Genomic DNA, 20,249 nt, shown 5'->3' with positions numbered 1-20,249 from the left:
ACACACACACACACACACACACACACACACACACACACACACACACACACATATCTATATCTATATATATGTATATATAAATATATACAGTATATATGATGATGATTGAGTGTGTGAATCAAGCTTTTGTTACTTTCAAATCAGAAGGAGAAATTGACCAAATATGAACATGTAGATGCTGCTTTGTTTGTTAACTGCATATATTTACAGTGAATAAAAAGAGAGGATATGTAAAAGCGAACATTACTGAGATTCCAGCAGATATTGGCTGGGGCAAAAGAAAAGACTATTCTAACTTATTTGTGGCTTTGTGTGACAACACATTCCCCTCTTCTTTTTTTTTTACCTCTAGCATCACTCATCCATCCCAGTCGGTTGTTTGGCAGGAAGTAGATAAACAAGTTATTTATTACCTCTTTATCAATGTAAACAAACTAGGAAATGAATACTAAACACTTAAATTTGATCGATACTTCCTGACCAAAACACTTTAAGTTTTTGAATCCTACATCACTAGAAATTGACCACTGTTGCTGATAATGCTGTTGACGTCGAAGGCATGGTTGGGGAAAAATGTTGATGATTTAGTACTTCTGCTCACACGCTGTATGTGTGTGTGTGTGTGTGTGTGTGTGTGTGTGTGTGTGTGTGTGTGTGTGACTGCCCTTGAGGCATCCGTGTAAAGCAAGATTCAGTACTTTTATATCCTGGCTTGCTGATTTATGCTGTGACGTCTGCCTTTGCACTCACAATCACATTACTGGAAGGGAGGAAGAGCCAGGGCCCTGTGTGTTGTTTGTGTGTGTGCATGTCTGTCTGTGTGTGCGTGTCTGTGTTTGCTAATCAGCATGCAGTAACGCTGTTGTTCCAAAATAGCTGACAGTGAACAGCAGACATTTACCAATCGTCTGTTCTCATCTCTTGTCTTGTGCTTTCTTCTTGTGAAAAGTTAATTATTTTTTAATATGTACACATTAAAGATGGTAATATTTGGGAGATTCCAAAGTAGTTTGATTAGTGTTTGAGTTCAGAAGCCTCAAAAGGTTCATGCTACTCTTCAATCATTAGGAACAACAGGAGCCAAGTTTAGCTTTAGTGAAATAAAGGTGAGAAAGAGTCAGCGAACTATAGTGTGTTTATTTTCCAGACTTAATTCCGATTCTTTGTTCACATTTACCTTGGACTTTCATGCCCCCCTGCAGTGACTCCATGCCCCAGAAAGGGGCCCCACCCACAGCTTGAGAACCACAGCCTTAAGGCATAAAAGCATGTTTAAAACACATTTGGATTAAGATTCAAATCTGCTTCACAGACCAAGGACATTTTTTTTCATTATCACCTACATTTCTTTCTCATCTCCCTTTCTGCATGCACACTGGGTCTCGATTAAAGAGTGTTATTTTCAGTCACATGCACGTAGCTAATATATCACCGTGCAGGTGTAGCAGCTTTGATAGAGAAATGATATAGGTGATAACAGAAGAAAGAAAAGTGACATGAAAAAATACTACAATACGGTGTCTTCTTCTCCATTTCAATATCTTTTGTTACCATTGTGGTCACTAGATCCCAAAATGTATTGCTGGTGTGATAAAGGAAATACACACTTTACAAGGAAACAAACCATATGCAAAGAGAGTGGTGTACGATGCAGTAAAGCTTTTAACATATGCCTGGGAGCAGGTTACTATGGAAACATCCTTGTAGAAACCTAGATTAAAGGAGCCATTTACTGTTCCCTCTGCATGTTTGTAAAAAAAAAAAAAAAAAGACAAAAAAAGTATTACAAAACTTTATCCACAAAGGAAAACACACAGAAAGTCATAAATCAGCTTACTAATGTCAAACATTTCGATGTGCTTTTGTCCTCTAGACATATAACCTTTACAGTGTCATGGTTCCAGTTTAAAATCTGTACCAATCCTCTCCCAGCAGTGTCATCTTCAAACTGATTGGGACCTTATTCAAAATTTATCACTAATGGAATAGTTAATGTCTTTGTTCTTCATTCTTTATCGCTTTGTCCAGGCCTGCTTGTCTCACCTCATCTATACTGCATGATTATAAAAACAACCAAGACTCAATCAGTTGCCTGGTATTTACAGTTGCCTAATGCTGAGGAATCAAGTGATTGAACGATACATATTTAATGAGGCCTTTGACGCAGAGGCAGTTAACATATCATTCCTAACCGCATGTGGTTTTGAATGAGGTGTGCGTATAAAGGCTGTGCTGGAATGGATTGCCCTTCAGAAGTTGAGTTTAATCAAAACGTTGTTTAAACTGTTGCAGATGTGATAATATTTAGGGTTTTACAAATTTTGCTTGCCACATATCTTTTTCTAATTAAATGTATTGACAATTAAATTATTGACAGTTTAACAGATTCCAGTAACCTAAAAAAGAGCACAAGGAAGAGATTTTTTTTAAACAATTAAAGAGGCAAGTGGATTTCTAAAGCACAAGAACCAACTAATCTTATTGTAATAATGTAATACTGTATATGATTTCCTGGATGATTTATCCAAAGTACTGCAAAATAAAGACAGTGAAGTTTGGGCTCTCTGGGATTTAGTCCACAACCTTTGTGGTATTAACATCAGGCTATGCACAGCCAATTACAGATATAGTTTTCTAAATGTGGTACAAAACAGCCCTCAGCCAAAGCAGCCTTCTTGGTTATTAATGGATTTTGCTACCTGTGTCTTACACACATGCACAGGCACACACATCCACACTATACAGTATGAGGCTTATTTTCTGGTCAATGAAATGCGGTTAGCAGTGCTTCACTGCGCTGGCTTACACAATTAGTGGCCCAGTGGATTCAGGGGATAAACTGGGTTGAATTGAGAGGCTAAAGAGAAGTAAAATAAGAAAAAAAACATACGGTTAATTGTGTGTAACAGAGCAAAGCATAGACCGAATCTTTGCTAGCCAGTCAACACCCCACATTGCCTCATTTGTCTGTCTCAGCAGCACTGCAGGTTGACATTTATTTTTATGACTAATTTAGTATTCACTAGTGGGAACTTTATCTGCCACTACAGATACTAACACACACCAGTTCTTCTTCCATTTCCCCTTGTGGGGCAACTGTTTTGTCTGAGTCAGTGCCCTACACTAGGTAGTTTTTGACACTGGAATGAACATTCATGTAAGCCCATTAGTCCCTTCTTTTTCATGCAGGATGCCAGAACAGGGGCTAAATACTTAAAGTCTATATTTCTAGACTTATTTGAAGCTGGTTTCATGAATGTGGGTAATATAATTGGTTAAATTTTGCTGCCTTTGGTTTCCAATACCAGCATTACAAGGCAGTTAGCCATTTAAAGAATGTAAATGAAGGAGATTCCCTGTAAACACATTACTAGCTATTTAGTGAGTAGTAGTGAGGTGGTTATATATTGGGGAACTCAAGCACAGGTGGAAAAGGCATCAGCGGCTTTTCTATAGGTAGGGTGAACACTAAATCCACTTGGATGGAATTATATTTTGAGGCATTTCTTTGAAGAATTCCCTTTGTAGATTACATACTTCAGAGTTCTGTAAAAATAACCCAAAAGATAATGCCTTTTTTGTTTCTTTCCTTCTTCTTCTAATAGGTGCCATCTTTGATGAGTCAGCACGGAAAGATGATGAGGTGTTTCGCCTTGCTGTGGCGGATCTCAATTTAAACAACGAGATTTTGGAGACAGAGAAGATCACCATCTCTGTGGAGTTCGTTGATGGGAACAACCCTTTCCAGGCTGTGCAAGAAGGTAGGGAGATAATACTGTGTTGTAACATTTATGCATTGCACCAACAGGACTAATAGAATGTATCTGTTTCAAATTGAAATATGTTTTTCTTAAATATGTTGATGCATGCTCAGTCATCCAGGTAAGGAAATCCCCAAAAAGTTGATTCTGTTCATCTGGACGTAGAGTTTTCTCCCACTGTAAACGCTACGTCCAGATGAACAGAATCAACATTTTGGGTTTTCTTAAATAGCTTTTCTTATATTGGCCTTATATAGGGATGGGTGTAATTCTGTGTTTGCTTCACATATTCTAAGTTACACGTTTGCTTTAAATAGATTTAAACAAAAAAAGGAATCATTTGTGTTTATTTTGATACCCCAGCTCCTTTTTTGATTTTCAAATAATCCTGAATTGTTTATGTAACACAGTTAAATACATGTATTAATTTCCATTTGATCCAATGCAGATATAATTTAAAAATGTGTAAAATTTGCAGTATTTCTACAGACAATCTTAGTCTTGTTATCATTTTAGAACTGAAACACATAAGCATGCGGTGCTTTCACAGTCATTTCAGCATTTTCCTGACCTATTCTATCTTAAGAACATGAACTGATTCATGTGGGAAAAAATAAAGATTTGAAAAGTTGGCCAACTTTTAAAAATATTTTATTTTTATTTTGCATTGCTGGCAGGCCTTTATGAGTTGACCTGCATCACAATCAGTTGAGGATATGAGGTTTTTTTCCCTCTCTCTTTTTTGTTTGGGTTTCCAGCCAGTTTATTTAATTAAAATCTAGTTTGTAGACGAAATTGACTCTGGAATGTTCATATTTTTAATCAGTGGACATTCTGAATTATACAACTTTTTTTCATCCATGTGGGCATTTATATTTTAATATTATAGCTGCTGGTTCACAAGCCAAACCAACAGGCTTGATTTTAAATTGGAATTCAATATGAAAGAATCACGTATAACTAAGCTTAGTTTGACTTGTTGACTTATCACTGGTAGTAATAAGAAACAGGATTCAGTGAGGGCTACTGGACGTTTGTGCTTTTTATATGAACAGAAACATTTACAAAATTATTAAATCTGAGCATGTTTGCAGTGCATATACATTTTTCAAAAGTTGTTACTTTGTTTTCCTTCCAAAGAGTCAGATTTTCTTTTAATTTTTCAGAGTGGCCTTTCCAAGGACATCCTCAGAGGAATGCCTTCATTTTGTTTGTTAGTTTGTTTGTTAAGCCACCAAACACTGATCTATGAATCATTCAAGCATAAACATCTCTCCCAAGGGATGAACCAGTTTTGTATCTACACTTAACAGACAACTTAGCAAAGAACCAGTCTTAAATTGTAACTTTGGACACTATGTTACTAGCAGCCTGTCACAGAAAACCATCATTTGTGTAGTTGTTTTTGCTTTTTTTCTCCTTTCTTTTGTGCAATCTGTGAAGAATGCAAAAAAGAGATAGCAAGATAGTTTGACAGGCATAAAATGGTATTTTTGCACTAACAAGGTGATTTCGAAAGAGCTATTACTGTAGCCCAAAACTTGCCACATTTTGGTGTGCTGGATACCCTTAAAAAATTAAGGAAACTGGACAAATGGAGGAGAGAAGTGGGAGACCTGCAAAATTATTTACCAGGCGAAAGACATATCTTTAGGAAATTATAATAACTTTAAAGCAATAACAAAACCTGACATACTGTAGGACCTGTATCCTGAAGCCTCATCAGAAATAGTCTCAATCAAGGGGAAACTGTCAATTTTTAAGGAAGGGAAGCGGGGAGAAAAGGCTGAGGTATTCCAAATTAACCTCAGCAACTTAACATTATTCAAGCAGTGTGGGATCATCTTGACAGAAAATGGTACAAAAGTGTGCCAAGATTCAGAGAAGAGCTTTGAATGTCCTTAAAGACTGGGGAACTATTCTTGAAGACTACTTTAAGAATTTACATGGAAGCTTGCCGAGGAGAGTCCAGGTTTTGTGGAAGAATGAAGGTGGTCATACCAAATGTTGACTTTTAAGCTTGTTAGAATTGTACACATGGCATTCCCATGTATGCAAAAGAAACAACAGATAGTGCAACACTTTTACTAAGTATGTACAACATTTACCCATCTTTTTACTAGCAAATGTATGGTTGCAAATTAGCTCATTTAGCTAGGATACAGATTTAGGATGCAACTCTTGAAGGATCCTAACGATATAAATGTATTTTAATTGGGCATTAAGAAGAGAACTAAAATATATTTACCTGACTGCTTTGTAGCAGAACAATGGAGTCTGAAACCCAATTCTTTTGTTGGTTTACCTGCTGATCACATGCTTAAACGCCTAGCAGCAACCCTTGTTCTCACCAATGGGCTCTGTAGCACAACATAAATTAAAATAACCCAGAACATCATTAAAAATAAGCAGAGAGAGAAAGAATGTGTGGGTGTATTAATTGACAGTGCCACAGGGCATACATGAACAAACATACACAGTGAGCACACCATAACATCATGCAAGATGTGAACAAATAAACATATACATTAACTTTAAGCTGGGGCTGCTGGAGATACGAAACAAAAGAACCCAAGAATAGCTTTCTTTATAAACATTTACCTTAAACTTTCATTATTTTTATTTAAAAATTAATCTTAAAGTCATCATCATTCTTTTTTAAACAGATGGCATCGTTGTTTAATGAAGAGTGCTGTGAAAAATTACAGGATGTAATTTAATGATGTGGACATTCAGTTCAGCTAAGCAACTTTGAATGACATGTTCACTTTATTGGTGTAAGCATTTGAATTCAGAAATATTGCAAAATACAAAATATAGAAATGAGGCAGAAGTATTGGCACTGCCTACATGACTAATGAGTCATCTGACAACAGGCTGTGTCACACACATTCTTTTCTACTACACTGTGTGAATTGCTAATCAGGACATTTGTCTAAATTGTCTAATAGTCATCCAAAAGCCTGTGCAATGTAAATAAATTCTCATCTATTGTCTTCCTCTCAGGATGTAAGGATTATGTGATTTTAGAAATGTCATGGTTGATTCACTCTTACAAACGTCTACTGTGTAGTACAAAATTCTTTCTATAGAACATGGAATTAACAAAATCCAACAATCAGGCTATCACGAGCAGATACAACTGCTGCACATATGGGCCAGTATCCATGATTTGGGAACCATTATACTGAGTTCAAGTTTTTCACAGAGAAGCTCGTATTTTGGCTCAATGAAATGGAAGTGAAATGGAAAGACAAACTGATCGTCACACAAGCATCCATGTGCCTGTGATCGTTTTTGACTGGCGGGCTGTCTTAGAATAAACAGAGATTTGATCAAGGCACAATAATGAGCAGGCACGAAAAGAAATAAACATTTTGTTGTAAACCATGTTGCACCCGTGTTTATGCCCTTTTAGTTTATTTGCTTCGTCTGATACTTGTGCATGCATTGTATTCGTATTTATATTTGAAATATACCTTAGAGTACACACAGCTGACTGTGATTAATTTGTAGTTTTGTTAAATTTACATACATTGTAATTGGGATGAGGTTCAGCCCTTCTCCATGACCCTTTATTCTACCAGCAGAAGAAGGGCAGTCAAGAAATTGCAGTAATTACATATTTAAAAGTGAATTCAGAGTGATCAAATGCATAAAGCTTTTTAATATTGCACGACAAAATTACTACTGATGATTTGCATGAATTCGTATTCCTTCTTTCAGTATTGGATCCCTTTTTTATTGATTAAAGAAAACAAGTGAAGAGGAGGGTAGAATGGGGTCAAAGTTAGAAACGTGAATAAAACAGAATCACCGTTCTCACTGCTTTGCAGGTTTTTTTTAAATTGACTTTAGAGATTTAAAAAAAGAAAGGGGAAAAAGCCCTGAATGGATTTCTAAGTTCTGACAGTTTACATGTTAGAACTTTGAATCCCTTCCATGATTTAATTAACTGATAATCAAATACAAAGAGCCCTATTATCAACATCCATTCACACACTTAAGTAAGAGCACACACACACATAAAACATTATATTAGCTTTGGTGAAACAGAAAAGGGAAAAACAGAGAATACATCTGTGGGCTTGTTTGCATTTCACTCAAAACAGGCAGCAGGATTAATGCCCATAGCAAACAATGGTGGCCAAACTGTAAGTGTATCTCCATTTTAGAGATTCCCTCAGGGGAGTTTGTGTGGATGCATTGTATGTGCATGAGTGCATGTGCACTCGTGTACCTCTAAGAGCCTTGTTAAAGCTGTTGCTTTGATATAAGGGTCTACAGTGATGTTTGGCACTCAGGCTGTAATTCTTTGAAGTTCCAACCTTAGTCATTCCATTAGCTGGGCTCTACGTGCGTGTTTCTGCAATTGTTTCTTCCTTATTTATTTCAGTGAAACTGAGCAGCTTGAATCTCAAGTGTCTTATTTAGAATATTAGAACCATGTGAAATAAAGACTGAAGAGAGATGTGACAGCGCTCCAGGAGACTGCATTTGAATGCTTGCTCTTTGACCGGGCACACTAAGCCACCAGCATGCTTCTGAATCCTCCAATACATGTCTTTATTTGTCCTTTAGTGTTGCTGATAGTGCACATTTTGCATTGAAGACTAAATTAAATTGATCTTTTAAAATTTGTAATCTAATGATTACTGATTAATAACTATTTTGCTTCTCTCTCTCTGTCGCTCTCTCTTTTTCCCTACTTTCATTTGTACTGGCTCCTACAGGCATCAGAGCCCATCAGTGTGTTGGTCAGTCTGTCCAAACTTGTGGGCACTGCAAAAAATGAAAAAATCTTCACAGTCTTTCTGTTTCTCTGGTACTGAGCATACTGCCTGTCATTTCTCTGCCAGTCAGCCTATTCTTCTTCTGTTTGCCTGGCTGTTAGTGTAGCTGTGGCTGCTGAACTTGTCTATCAGCCTATTTGTCTGGTTAAGTAGTGACATGGTCGACCTTGCCATTGCCTGTTTCTCACGTACTATAATTTAAATGGATTGGTGGCAATTTAAGTAGATTAAAAGTAGTGAATTACACTGCTTCAAACAGAAGTACTATTTAACTATGAGTTTTCTCTGTTATAAACCTTATAAGCTACAATTAGCAGATTTTCAGAAATTACTTATATGCATTTCACTTATCTTTTTGCTAACTTACAGTCCACTAATGAAAAATATTGGAATTTGTTGCCATATAAATTCAGCATTTAGTGGCACTAAATTGGCTTTTCGTGAGGGATTTCTAAAGATAATTGACAATAAATGTCAAAACCTACTGCAGTCAGAAGTATGAACAGCAGCATAAACAACATGTCGTCTTTAAGGGCTAGATTTACATACATGAGCGTGGCAATTTGTACCTCGCCTTTCAGTCACTTTATGGCGCCAGTCTAAGTGTAATTAGCACCAGATTTGCAAAGGTAGTAGCTCATTATGCAGTCAGCACTTGGGACTCTCTCTAAGACACATTATGTGTCTGAAGCAGAGGGTGGTGGATGCAGTTCAGTAGAGGGATTAGTTGGAGATCACCAAGCTAAAAAAAAAAAAGTCATGATGTAATAATGCTGTAGGGCAGAAGGCTCAGCAGAATCTCAGATGTTTCACATCTTAGTGGAAGTGATAGGTTAAAGAAGCCAGGTTTATGATCAAAAGAAGCAATTTGCCAGATTTTAGTGATATGATATGATTATTATATGATATGTAAGATTTATAAACAAAACAAGTTGAGGTCCATGCTCTGCATCTCTTCTGTCTTTTGTATTATTAATTGATACAATTGTATTATGTATCAGTCATATATATACAATTTGGTTGATTTATTATCTTCATTTTTTATGCATAAAGACATATCACAAAATGCACCTCTTTGTCATTAGAGATTTCAGGTAGTTTAATTGAGTAATTTATTTTTCAAAGGTGTGACAAATTCTGTGACCCACAGTAAATCTTAGAAAGTAAATCAGTGTCATATTTAAAAACAGAATTTCCATGTTCTTGTACATAAATAGAGTCTACTATTAAAAAGGACTAAAGATATGTGTCTGTGAAGGTTCTCAGTCATCCAGGTCATCGTAGTCTAAGGAGCTTGGAAAGAAAAACGTCTGGACTTCTTTAAGTTGCTTGAAGACTTTTCAGAGTCTTTTCTAAGCACAACATCCCAGTATACTTCAGACCCAGCCACACACTCAGACAAAAACTGGTTCATCCCAAAGACAGAACTACTAAACACAAACTTAACAACATAGTTTGTGCTGTACAGTGTAGCGAGAAATGCTTAGACCTCTACATTGGAGAGATCAAACAGCCACTTCATAAACGCATGGCACAACATAGACGAGCCACCTCGACATGGACTCAATGGTCCATCTGCATCTAAAGGACAAAGGTCACTCTTTCGAGGATGCCGTTGTTCACATTTTGGACAGAGAAGGCAGATGGTTTGAAAGAGGAGTGAAAGAAGCCATCTATGTCCACAGTGAACGACCATCTTTGAACAGACCCGGTTTACGACACCAACTATCTGCAATCTATAATCCAGTTTTGAGATCCCTTCCCATCCTGGGGCTTTTGACCTCAGGAAATCACATGGTAGGGTGTGGCTAGGTTTCACAGCGGGTTCTCCTGAAACCTTGGCTGATTATGACCTACACCCGTTTTCACACCTTGACTCGTGTGATTAGGTAGAGGATCATTAGGGGGTCTATTGTCCCTCTTGGGGGAACACTCCCATAGGGCTTAAATCTGTGACTCTCCACCATTTGACCTTAGAACTGAAGAAGCTTTTCGGATGAGAAGTGAAACGTCTTCAAGAAACCAGACGCTTTTCTTTCCAAGCTCCTTAGACGACTAAAAATATGGTTTACGTTAGCTTGTTTCCATAGAGTGAATTCATTTTTTTTTTACTGCTGCTAAATCCAAGATACATGTTGATAATACATGTCAAAGTCACAGCAAATATATGAGATAATATAAACCACAGTAGAGTATGCCTGCTAATTTTAATTGAGAGACCACCACATCTATATCTAAATCTGCATCTGTGCCACAGTACATCTGAACTGCTGAAAGTAATCTCTAAGCCATAAAGGATAAGAACTTTTACAGCAAAGTGAGTTATAAGTGAGATGGCACATGTCAGTATCTGCATCTCTAAAACTGTAGACCATTTTACAAAAGAGCTGCCAAAAAAGATTTGAGTCTCACAGAAAATTATGTCTTTGAATGATTTATTCAGATGATTTACTGCTCCCTTTGCCCGATGGCCGTGTGTGTGTGTGATTGTACAGAATTGTGTCAGAAGTGTGCAAAGTGGCTTGGATTTAATCACACACTTTCCCTCCCTTTTGCCATCCTGCGTGGCACTTAATTGTGGGTCTGCTCCTGTCACTTATATTCACATTTCACTCCCTACCCGATATCTCTAATTTCTATAGTCCATCCACAATAGACACTAGTTGTGGAACAGGTGGAGCTTTCTGTGGGGTGGGTTATTTGTATGTGTGTGTGTGTGTGTGTGTGTGTGTGTGCATGTCAGCCTACCCGTTCGTGTCTCTATCGATTAAAGCAATGAGAATCACCTAATTGGATAACAGTCTATGGAAAAGTGGGGGGTGAGGAAATGGAAAGCAGAAGGAGACCACAGGATGGAGGGAACTCAATAGTTGTCTCAGCTTATTTTTCATCTCAGCTTAGTCTTGACACACATTGCACACAGCTGCATTTGCATGCACACTGCCACACACTGTGATTTAAGGGAAAGAAACAAATATCAAACCAACAAACAAAAAGAAACATAAAAATATTGTACCTTTTCTAGAAGGTGTGCAGAGTTATGACAGAGCTTGCCAGCATCACTGGCTAATATCTAAATAGTTTAGATAATTGAATCGCTAATATTTAACGTTAAATACTGTAATAGCTAATTATTTTATTTTATGTATAGAATGACTAATCTCATCACATGACTGCAAATGATCCCTCAATTATACGCACAGCACAGTAGACTGAGTACAGCATGTTAGCTGCTCTAAATATATGAGAAAATCTCCTCACTTCCCAATATCTCGAATGTTTTCCTAGAAGTCAAAATTCCCAAGCAATTCCCATGTTTTGTTTCCTGACACTTTGAATTTATTCATAAAGCAAAAGTCCTGAACATTCATTCCATTGTTGTTGTTTTTTTGCCTTTCTTTGTTTGATATTTTTTAGTTGATTGCGCATTGATTTTCTTTCAGTTTCGGACTGTTGAACAAACAAAAAGCTATTTGGCAATGTCACAACAGAGCTTTTAATTAATTATCTGACAATTTACACAACAGCAGATCGTGTCATACTTTTTACAATCTTTTTACATTAGTTTTCTTTTTAAAAATTGCATTTATTGTACCGTCAATCGGTTCTCAGACAGATCAGCACCGTGGACAGTGCCAAACCTCACACATTACCTTTTAGGCTTGCCTTGGACTTGTGAAAAAAATGGGCTACAAGCAATGAAAGGGTGCAGACACTAATGCAGTTGCTTCAAAGTATATTTGCTTCAACACTTGCACATATAGAATTAGCTTTAAAATGACAGTTTCTACATATTTCTCCATCAGTCTACATTGAATAATAAAATATTTTGCGCTATGTATTATTTTGCAAAGTTATTTTGTTTTGTGTGCCCTAATTATGCTTTCACATGTATCTAGAATATGAGTAAAGTAGACTGGATCCTTGGCAAAATGAACAAGCCTTGGACACCACACTACATGTCCATGAGAAAAAATAAATAAATAAATAAATAAATGTAGCAAAAGTCTAGAGTAAATCGAGGAAACTGTGTAAAACTATTTTTTTAAGCTTTGATTCTTCATGAGAACACAGTAGAAGAAAGAATTGAATAGAATAAAATGGAAAAGAATTGAATAGAATAATCCTTTAATTGTCCCACAAGGGGAATTTTGGGTGTAACAGCAGCAAGAAAGACATATATACAAACAAACAGTACACAAGACACAGAACAGAAACAGACACAATTTTTGCATATTTACACAAAGGCAAGGCAAGGCAAGGCAAGGCAAGTTTATTTGTATAGCACAATTCAACAACAAGGTGATTCAAAGTGCTTTACAGAGACATTAGAAACAAGACAATGAATACCAAAAACAGAGTACTGTACCATTATTAAATTAAAAATACAATTAAATACAGATAAATTTTATGTAATTTAATAACGGTACAGTACTCTGTTTTTGGGCAAAAATCTGTTTTTGGTCAGAAATGGGCAAAGCAGAGTAAGAATGAAGGGTTTTGATAGAGGTGACCAAGTATGCAGAGATAGAACCTGTGCGAAGAACAGCCATGTTAGAACACTGTCTTGTTGTAGTGGTGCTTGACACAAAAAGACTTTTCATTATAAAGCATTTAACAACTGATGTAGTCATTTAACAAGCCTTTCTTAAGAACTCAGACACCGTGTGGGAAGGATTCTTTGCTCTGATAAGTAAAATATAACGATGTTTGGCAGAACTCCAGGCATTATGTCTGACATGCACCAGAGACTGCTCATTACCTCACTGATATCATCACTAAAGTCAAACATGATGGTGGTGATAGCATCATTCAGTAAAATTCCTTCCCAGTGGCAAGGATAAGGAGAATGGTCAAAATTTTATTTGCTTGCATGCAAATAATCTTGAAGAAAGCCAGCTCCAGAACACAGACAGTCTAAGATTGGGGCGTCAGTTAACCTTTAAAGTGAAGTTAAGTGATTTTTATAACACATTTAAAACAACGGGAGAACCAAAATATGCTTTCCAAACAGATTCATTTATTTTCCGGGTTGCCAGAAAAAAAGGAAATTACAAAACATAGAACTCTCATAAGTATAATGAAGCAGCTCAGCAGTGAACAAAAACCATGCAGCTCCAACAGTGAGGTCAGCGTGAGTCAGGATGAGTCTTTGACTGTCAGGGTAATGGACTAATGGGCAAAAAGTCAATTTCATTAATTTAAAAGGAATTAAAGTGAAACATCCCTAAATGACCTTGCATCTTTTTTTTGTTACATCTTAACTTTCACATGATGTGAATCTGTTTTCATTAAAAACACCACCAAGAGTTCTACGTTATATAAATGAATTCTTGCATGAATCTTATTTGCTTCTTGTTGGATTTTTGGTTACATTGCAAAGGTTAAAAATCTGATTAAACTTGGAATATGGTGGTTTCTGGGTAGAGAATAGCAAGATACATGACATGAACATGCAATCACATTTACAAGCTTTTACATAGTTCACAATCCCAATGTTGTTTAGCCTAAAAGATCATGGCAGTCTTTTTCCCCCAAAATATTTTCATGTGTTAAAATGACACAAGCTATAGTGGTGGAAATGTTTCAGCAGCAGTGAAGATTAATTAAACGGGATTCTAATGCAAAATAGGATGTGTATAAAAATGAGAAAATACGTCATCTTCTTAAGATCTTAATTAAAGTTTTAATGGATTTGAGTGACTAAAATATATTAAGACGTTTTTTCATCTTTTCTATATATATGTTCTGACACAGAAGTCGTTGTGATTCACAGGAACGATGTGGTATAGTGCCAATGTCAGCATGAAGCAAATGCCTTTAGGGTGTGAGAAACATTTGACTGCATGAGCGTGTTGAGAATAACTCAATCAGACTTTGCCATGTTGATGAAGCAAAAGCCTGTACCATTATTATGGGACTTACCATGTATGTTTCATCCCAAATATTTTCATATTGTACCTACAATGTTTAATAATCATACATCTTTCCTTTTTTGAAGGATCCATTTTGCCCAGAATGCACCAAAGGAAGACTTAAATTCTGTAATCAGGCTACAGGCTATTTTGAATTTGTTTTCTGAATATTGCAGTCTTCTCCATCTGTAAAATATTAATCTGGCATTTAAATGATTTAGACAACCCCACACCCCTCTGTTGAAGTCTCAATATGTATTTCAAACATAAACAAGTGCAGAAGCATGTATGCCGTAGCACTCGACATTTGGTATAGAATTCAGTGATCTGTAACGTGCAAGAGGAGGGAATGGTATTGGATTTAGAACTTAAGGCTTCTTTATTTAGACTTTTTCGAAGCATGTTTTCACACCTGCACTATTCAGTCCATTTAAACAACTGTGGTTCATATTTACCTTTGGTGGGGTTCAAACATGGTAATCGCACTCGGGTGTGGACTAGGGCTGCTGCAAACAATTATTTTGATACTCGACTAATAATGGATTGCATTTATATAGCGCTTTCGAGACCCTTAAAGCACTTTATAATTCCACTATTCATACACTGTTACATTCACACACTGGTGGAGGTAAGCTACAGTTGTAGCCACAGCTGCCCTGAGGCAGACTGACAGAAGCTAGGCTGCCATATCGCACCATTGGCCCCTCTGGCCAGCACGAGTAGGACACAACGACCAAGACAGACAGAGCTGGGGATCAAACTGGTAACCTTCCGTTTACAAGATGAGCTTCCCAACCCCCTGAACCACAGTCGCCCCAATTATTTTTGTGATTAGTCAGCTAATCAGATCATGCATCCGTTGGACATAAAACGTACAGCTTATTGCACCAGCATGCTCTTACATAACTATCATTAGCTTACAGCGTGAAGTGTTTAAGGTATGTGCTAACTAAAAGTAAAGACAAGATGATAGTTTATTAAACTTTTAATGAAATTTGCAGGTTGTCTCGGTGGAGTTTAATAAACTCAGCCATCTGCTCCTTGCTCTCTAAAATATAACAGGACACTGGAGTAAATTCTCTACCATCTCACATTTCTGTTTAATCAGTTTTCTGTTTGAAGTTTATTCAGCTGTGTGAAAACTATAACTTTAATCTGAGTCAAACCGATTTACTCAGGAACAAATAAAACACTGAAAAAGTTATCTAAGTGACTTAAATATCATGTTTAACCTGAGAAAAAAAGGGGTTTGAAAACGATGTGCCGGGAGTTCGCTGTTCTTGCCGGCTCTAGTGAACCTTGACCTCCCGGTCAGCTATCAAGCTGGTGGGTAACAGATGTCTTCGAAAACGTCGGAACACTTTTGCAAATATGTGACATCTTGATAAATCGAGCACATATTTGAAGTCTACACACCTACATTCTCATCTACAAATATCTTAAAAGTTTACTTTGTGACCCAGAAAGAGTAATATTAAAACTAAGTAGCTGCAGCCATTGTTGGATACTGGAATTGGCTGGGCTGCGCTATGAATTCTGGGATAGGTCGGGCCACAAAGGATACACCCGACCCATCCTTCAAATCTGGGGAAAAGGAGTTGAATTTTGACATTCGTCAGGTTGCTGTGATGTAATCAACCTACAAATGCGGCCCGCGAAGGATGCGGCTCCTGAATTTGGACACAGCTACAATACCGGAGACTGCTTCTTCTTCTTCTTTGGCGTTTAACGGCAGCGGGCATCCTTGTAGATGCTTTGCTGCCATCTTCTGTTTCCGTCTGTTATTACACTCTTAAATCCTACTACTTATTCCTGCGTCTTTCAGGATCTTACAAAGCTTCAAACAAGATGTCGACTATTAAATTAGTCATTGATGATTTTGATAGTCGAGTGGACCAAAACAACTACACCAAGACCCTTTGGAAAAGGTGGTCTCAATCGAGTTCCAGACTAACTCCAGAGCAGTTTGTTTGAGAGTCCAACCTGATTACCGGGGCTATACTGCAAGTTTGAGCTAAATGCCTTCCCCCAGCCTGGTATACTTTGCATTTTGGCATGTGGAACCGTACTATAAATGTGCAGAGTACTCAAAGTGCTTGATGTTGCCCAAATAAATATAAATTTGAGGACAAAATTCAATGACATTCCAGAACTCGTCACTTTTTTTCTTGTATATACTTTTTTTGCTCCCACCACAGACACATCTAGCCAATAAGTAGACTGAACGTTCTCACATGGTTTGTAGTGATGCATTTTGGTTCACTTTCAATTCACTTGAAGTTTTCTCTGTGAATAGAAACCAAACTATAGGGAAAAGCAACCGTTTTACAAACTCTTCCACCAATTCAGACCAGAGTAAATAAGGTATAGGTGTGAAAATGCACTAAATCTCAGAAATACGGTTCAACCTTGTGGTTACGGTTGAACTGTTGAGTCATCGTGCTCATTAACAAACATAGTATTAAATGGAAAATGTTTTTCACGTTGAATGTTTCTAGTTAAAAAATTGCATGTGATACAAATCTTGAAGCTAATTTTTCAAACCCTGATTATTTTCCTAATTTCATGTCAACCTGATATGGAAAACAATCAATTCAATACAAGGCGTAAAGAGCTCGTGCATTAAATTAGCACCCGATGGAGGTATTTCCCTTCTCACCCCTGGGAGGGGTTAGCGATCCTCACTAATCACAATTCATTTTAATTATCTCTTATGTGTGGCTAAAATCTGAGCCATGGGCCTTTGCAGAGCATTTACATGGCACAGTAGTTTAATTTATTTGTCCTATGTCTCATGTTTTATGCAGGTTAAAATAATAATCCACAATAATAAAATAACTTATCATCTTAATTGACCAGATATTTATAGTTTCCTGCCTTCCTATGATAGATTAAATTGATCTGCCATGAGAAGGCGATAAAAAAATCCTGCCGTGATTCACTTTTATGACGAAGTATTTACATCCTTCCTCATATAAGTGATAAACAAGTCCTTGCTCACAAAAAGCAATCTTTTTCAGCATTAGCATTATTTCATTTAAGGCTACATTTGATTAATACAACAACAATTCAATTTTCCTTCAATGACATCATCTAGGAGGTGCATTTAAGGCTGCTAATACAAAATAATATAAAATGTACTTGATTCATTTGAGGAGTTAATTATGTATTTTTTGTGTATTGTTTAAATTGCAAACTTTGTCCTTAAAATAAATTTTCAAGTGTCAAATAAAGGAAGTGTTAATGCTCATATTTAGGCGCCTTTTTTGTTGAGTTGTGTAGACTGTGTGATCGTGTTTATTCTCACTTTAAGTGACACTTTATTCAAACTAATGAGTGCGCTCGTCTCCTATATGATATGGCAAAACAATCTGGTTGGAAAAGCAAACGCTGGCTCTCAGAAAAGACTTCAAACGCAAAATGAAATATCTCCTACTTTTAGTTATACCTTCTTATTTAGGCTTTATAAGAATGCAGCGTTCTGAATATTGCATAGTTTGAACAAAGACTGTTATTGAAAGCTGGTGAGTTGCTTTTGTGCATTACGGAGCCCTTCACAGCCCAAACGCAAAAAAAAAAAACAAGGAAAAAAAGTTGTTTTGTCTTCAAAGGTAGTTTAAAACTTCATCTTTGGCAGAAATGCAAAAGTGTTCTAGGTTATATTTTCTGTTCTGACATCTTTTAGTAATGTTCTCATTTGTTGTTCTATATCACATAGACTGTCATATCTACACTTTGCTGCATTTGTGTACTGGCTTAGTATTGTGCTTGCATCAGTTTGACATGCAAGGCAGACTTACACTAAGATTATAGAAAAGAAACCGGAGGTGGCAAAATTACAGACTTTCTTTACATCAGTAGAAGTACAGAAGTACAGACATGTAAAAAAAATACTCCACTAAAAGTTGAAGTAGGGAAGCAACTTTTTTACTCAAGTAAAAGTGCCTGCTCTGAAATGTTTTCAAAGTAAGAAAGTACAAAGTAGTTACTCGAAGGACAATTCTACTAACCATTTTTGTACAAAGGCACAATCAGCGAAAGATAATTTTAAAAATGAACTATTTTCTGTTGCCTGCATAGTAGAGGGTTACTTTGCCTCCACACCAAACAGTAAAATGATTACAGTCAAGGGTTAAAGTGGGATTCAGCAGGTGGGATAAATCCCAAGCTCTGTGTAGTGGCTCAGCACAGGACAAAGAATTATAACTCACAATTATTTCTAACAAGAGTGCCAGCAGATTGTCTTGGTGTACATGATGTGATTAGCTGACCTGCTCTTCTTTGTGGATTTACACAACTGAATTCGATGAGATGTATGCAGTTTGACATGTTGCCTGATGTCCATCTCATACACTGACACTACACTATCTTTATACAAGACAGTATATATTTGGTATGAAATTGGAATTCAGTGAATTAATATAAACATCATGATATTAAATGCAAATTCATCTGTGCTACACTTGATGTAACCTACATCTGACCATGAGCACCACAGCCAGTCCAACACAGAACATACATACATAAATTATCAGTATGCATAATTTACAAATTGAATATGTAATTAAAATGATAACATTACACGTAAGCCTTAAATTAACAGTTTATCAGTGTAACTGTCCAGTCCTTAACTATAAATCTAACCTCTTCTTCCTCTCCTGTTCTGTCATTTTTCTCCATCTCTGAGTGACATTAGCTCAATCTCTTCATGCTTCCTCCTTTTTTATAGTGCTAGCTAGATCCTGAAGTACCGCAAATGCAACTTACGGACACCTGCACCTCTTCCGGCCCACTTTCACTTCCGAGCATAAACGCTATAAATGATACTTCTAAACCTAGTAACGAGTCTGTTTTGAAAATGTTAGGAGGATAAAGTAAAGATATTTGATTAAAAATGTAGGGAATAAAAGTAAAAAGTTGTCGGAAAAATAAATACTCAAGTAAAGTACAGATACCTGAAAATTCTTCCTAAATATAGTAACAAAGTATTTGCACTACGTTAATTTGCAACTCTGATAGAAACTGACACCCGCATCATTTATTCTTATGCCCCACTGTCCTCCTTTCCTTCCTTCTTCCACAGATGGATGGATGTTTCTATCCATCCTCCGCATTCTGTCTTCATTCTCCAATGAAAATGCACAGAGCAGTCAGCTGCCATAGAGACCAACGAAATCTCTTTTTCTGAGGCCCTTCCATCACTCAGAGCTCAGATGACCTCCTCCTGTTTGCCATCCTGTCTTGTTTTGTCCATTTATCCAACTGCCAAACAAAAAACTGTATACACAGTGAAACATACACCTACACAGATCCACTTATACAGAGGACATGGTGGCTTTCGTGATGCACTGACATTTCCCAGCTCATTCTTCTTTGCTAGATGTATCCGTTTGTCTGTCTGCTGTAGTAATGGCTGAATTTCAAAGATGTTAACATCTCTCTTCTTTAATCTTTATCCGTTCCCATCATTTTTTCCCCTCATCTCTCTTTTCCACTTTATCTTTTTCTCTTTCAATCTTAGCTTTATTAAGTAATGAATGGCAATAATTCAATTAACCTCCTATTTAATCATGGGTGGGGGTGGAGGGTATCCATGGCAACGCTGACATTTTACAAGAGGCAGTCTGATGTTATTTTGTGCGTGTGTGTGTGCAGAGTCCAGCAGCTGACAGCTGGGCACAAACTAGTTCCAACCAGACTTTTGGAGCTTTGAGTAATTTATATGTTGTGTGTGTGTGTGTGTGTGTGTGTGTGTGTGTGTGTGTGTGTGTGTGTGTGTG

At 36.9% G+C, this 20,249-nt stretch overlaps 1 protein-coding gene across 2 annotated transcripts in view; it reads left to right on the top strand.

The window, feature by feature from the left end:
* grid2 (glutamate receptor, ionotropic, delta 2) overlaps nt 1–20,249 on the top strand; it is a 530,237-nt gene that overhangs the window by 95,567 nt on the left and 414,421 nt on the right. For both annotated transcript variants that reach the window (XM_005722013.1, XM_005722014.2), the window contains exon 2: nt 3,606–3,761. In XM_005722013.1, the coding sequence (XP_005722070.1) occupies nt 3,606–3,761 (156 nt within the window). The remainder of the gene's footprint in view (nt 1–3,605; nt 3,762–20,249) is intronic.

Source organism: Pundamilia nyererei, unplaced genomic scaffold (genome assembly GCF_000239375.1).
Source record: "Pundamilia nyererei isolate P.nyererei 1_Seehausen unplaced genomic scaffold, PunNye1.0 scaffold00006, whole genome shotgun sequence".
In the NCBI taxonomy this organism is placed as follows: Eukaryota; Metazoa; Chordata; class Actinopteri; order Cichliformes; family Cichlidae; genus Pundamilia; species Pundamilia nyererei.
The sequence above is the reverse complement of the archived record's forward strand: the minus strand, read 5'-3'. Positions and strand labels throughout refer to the sequence as shown.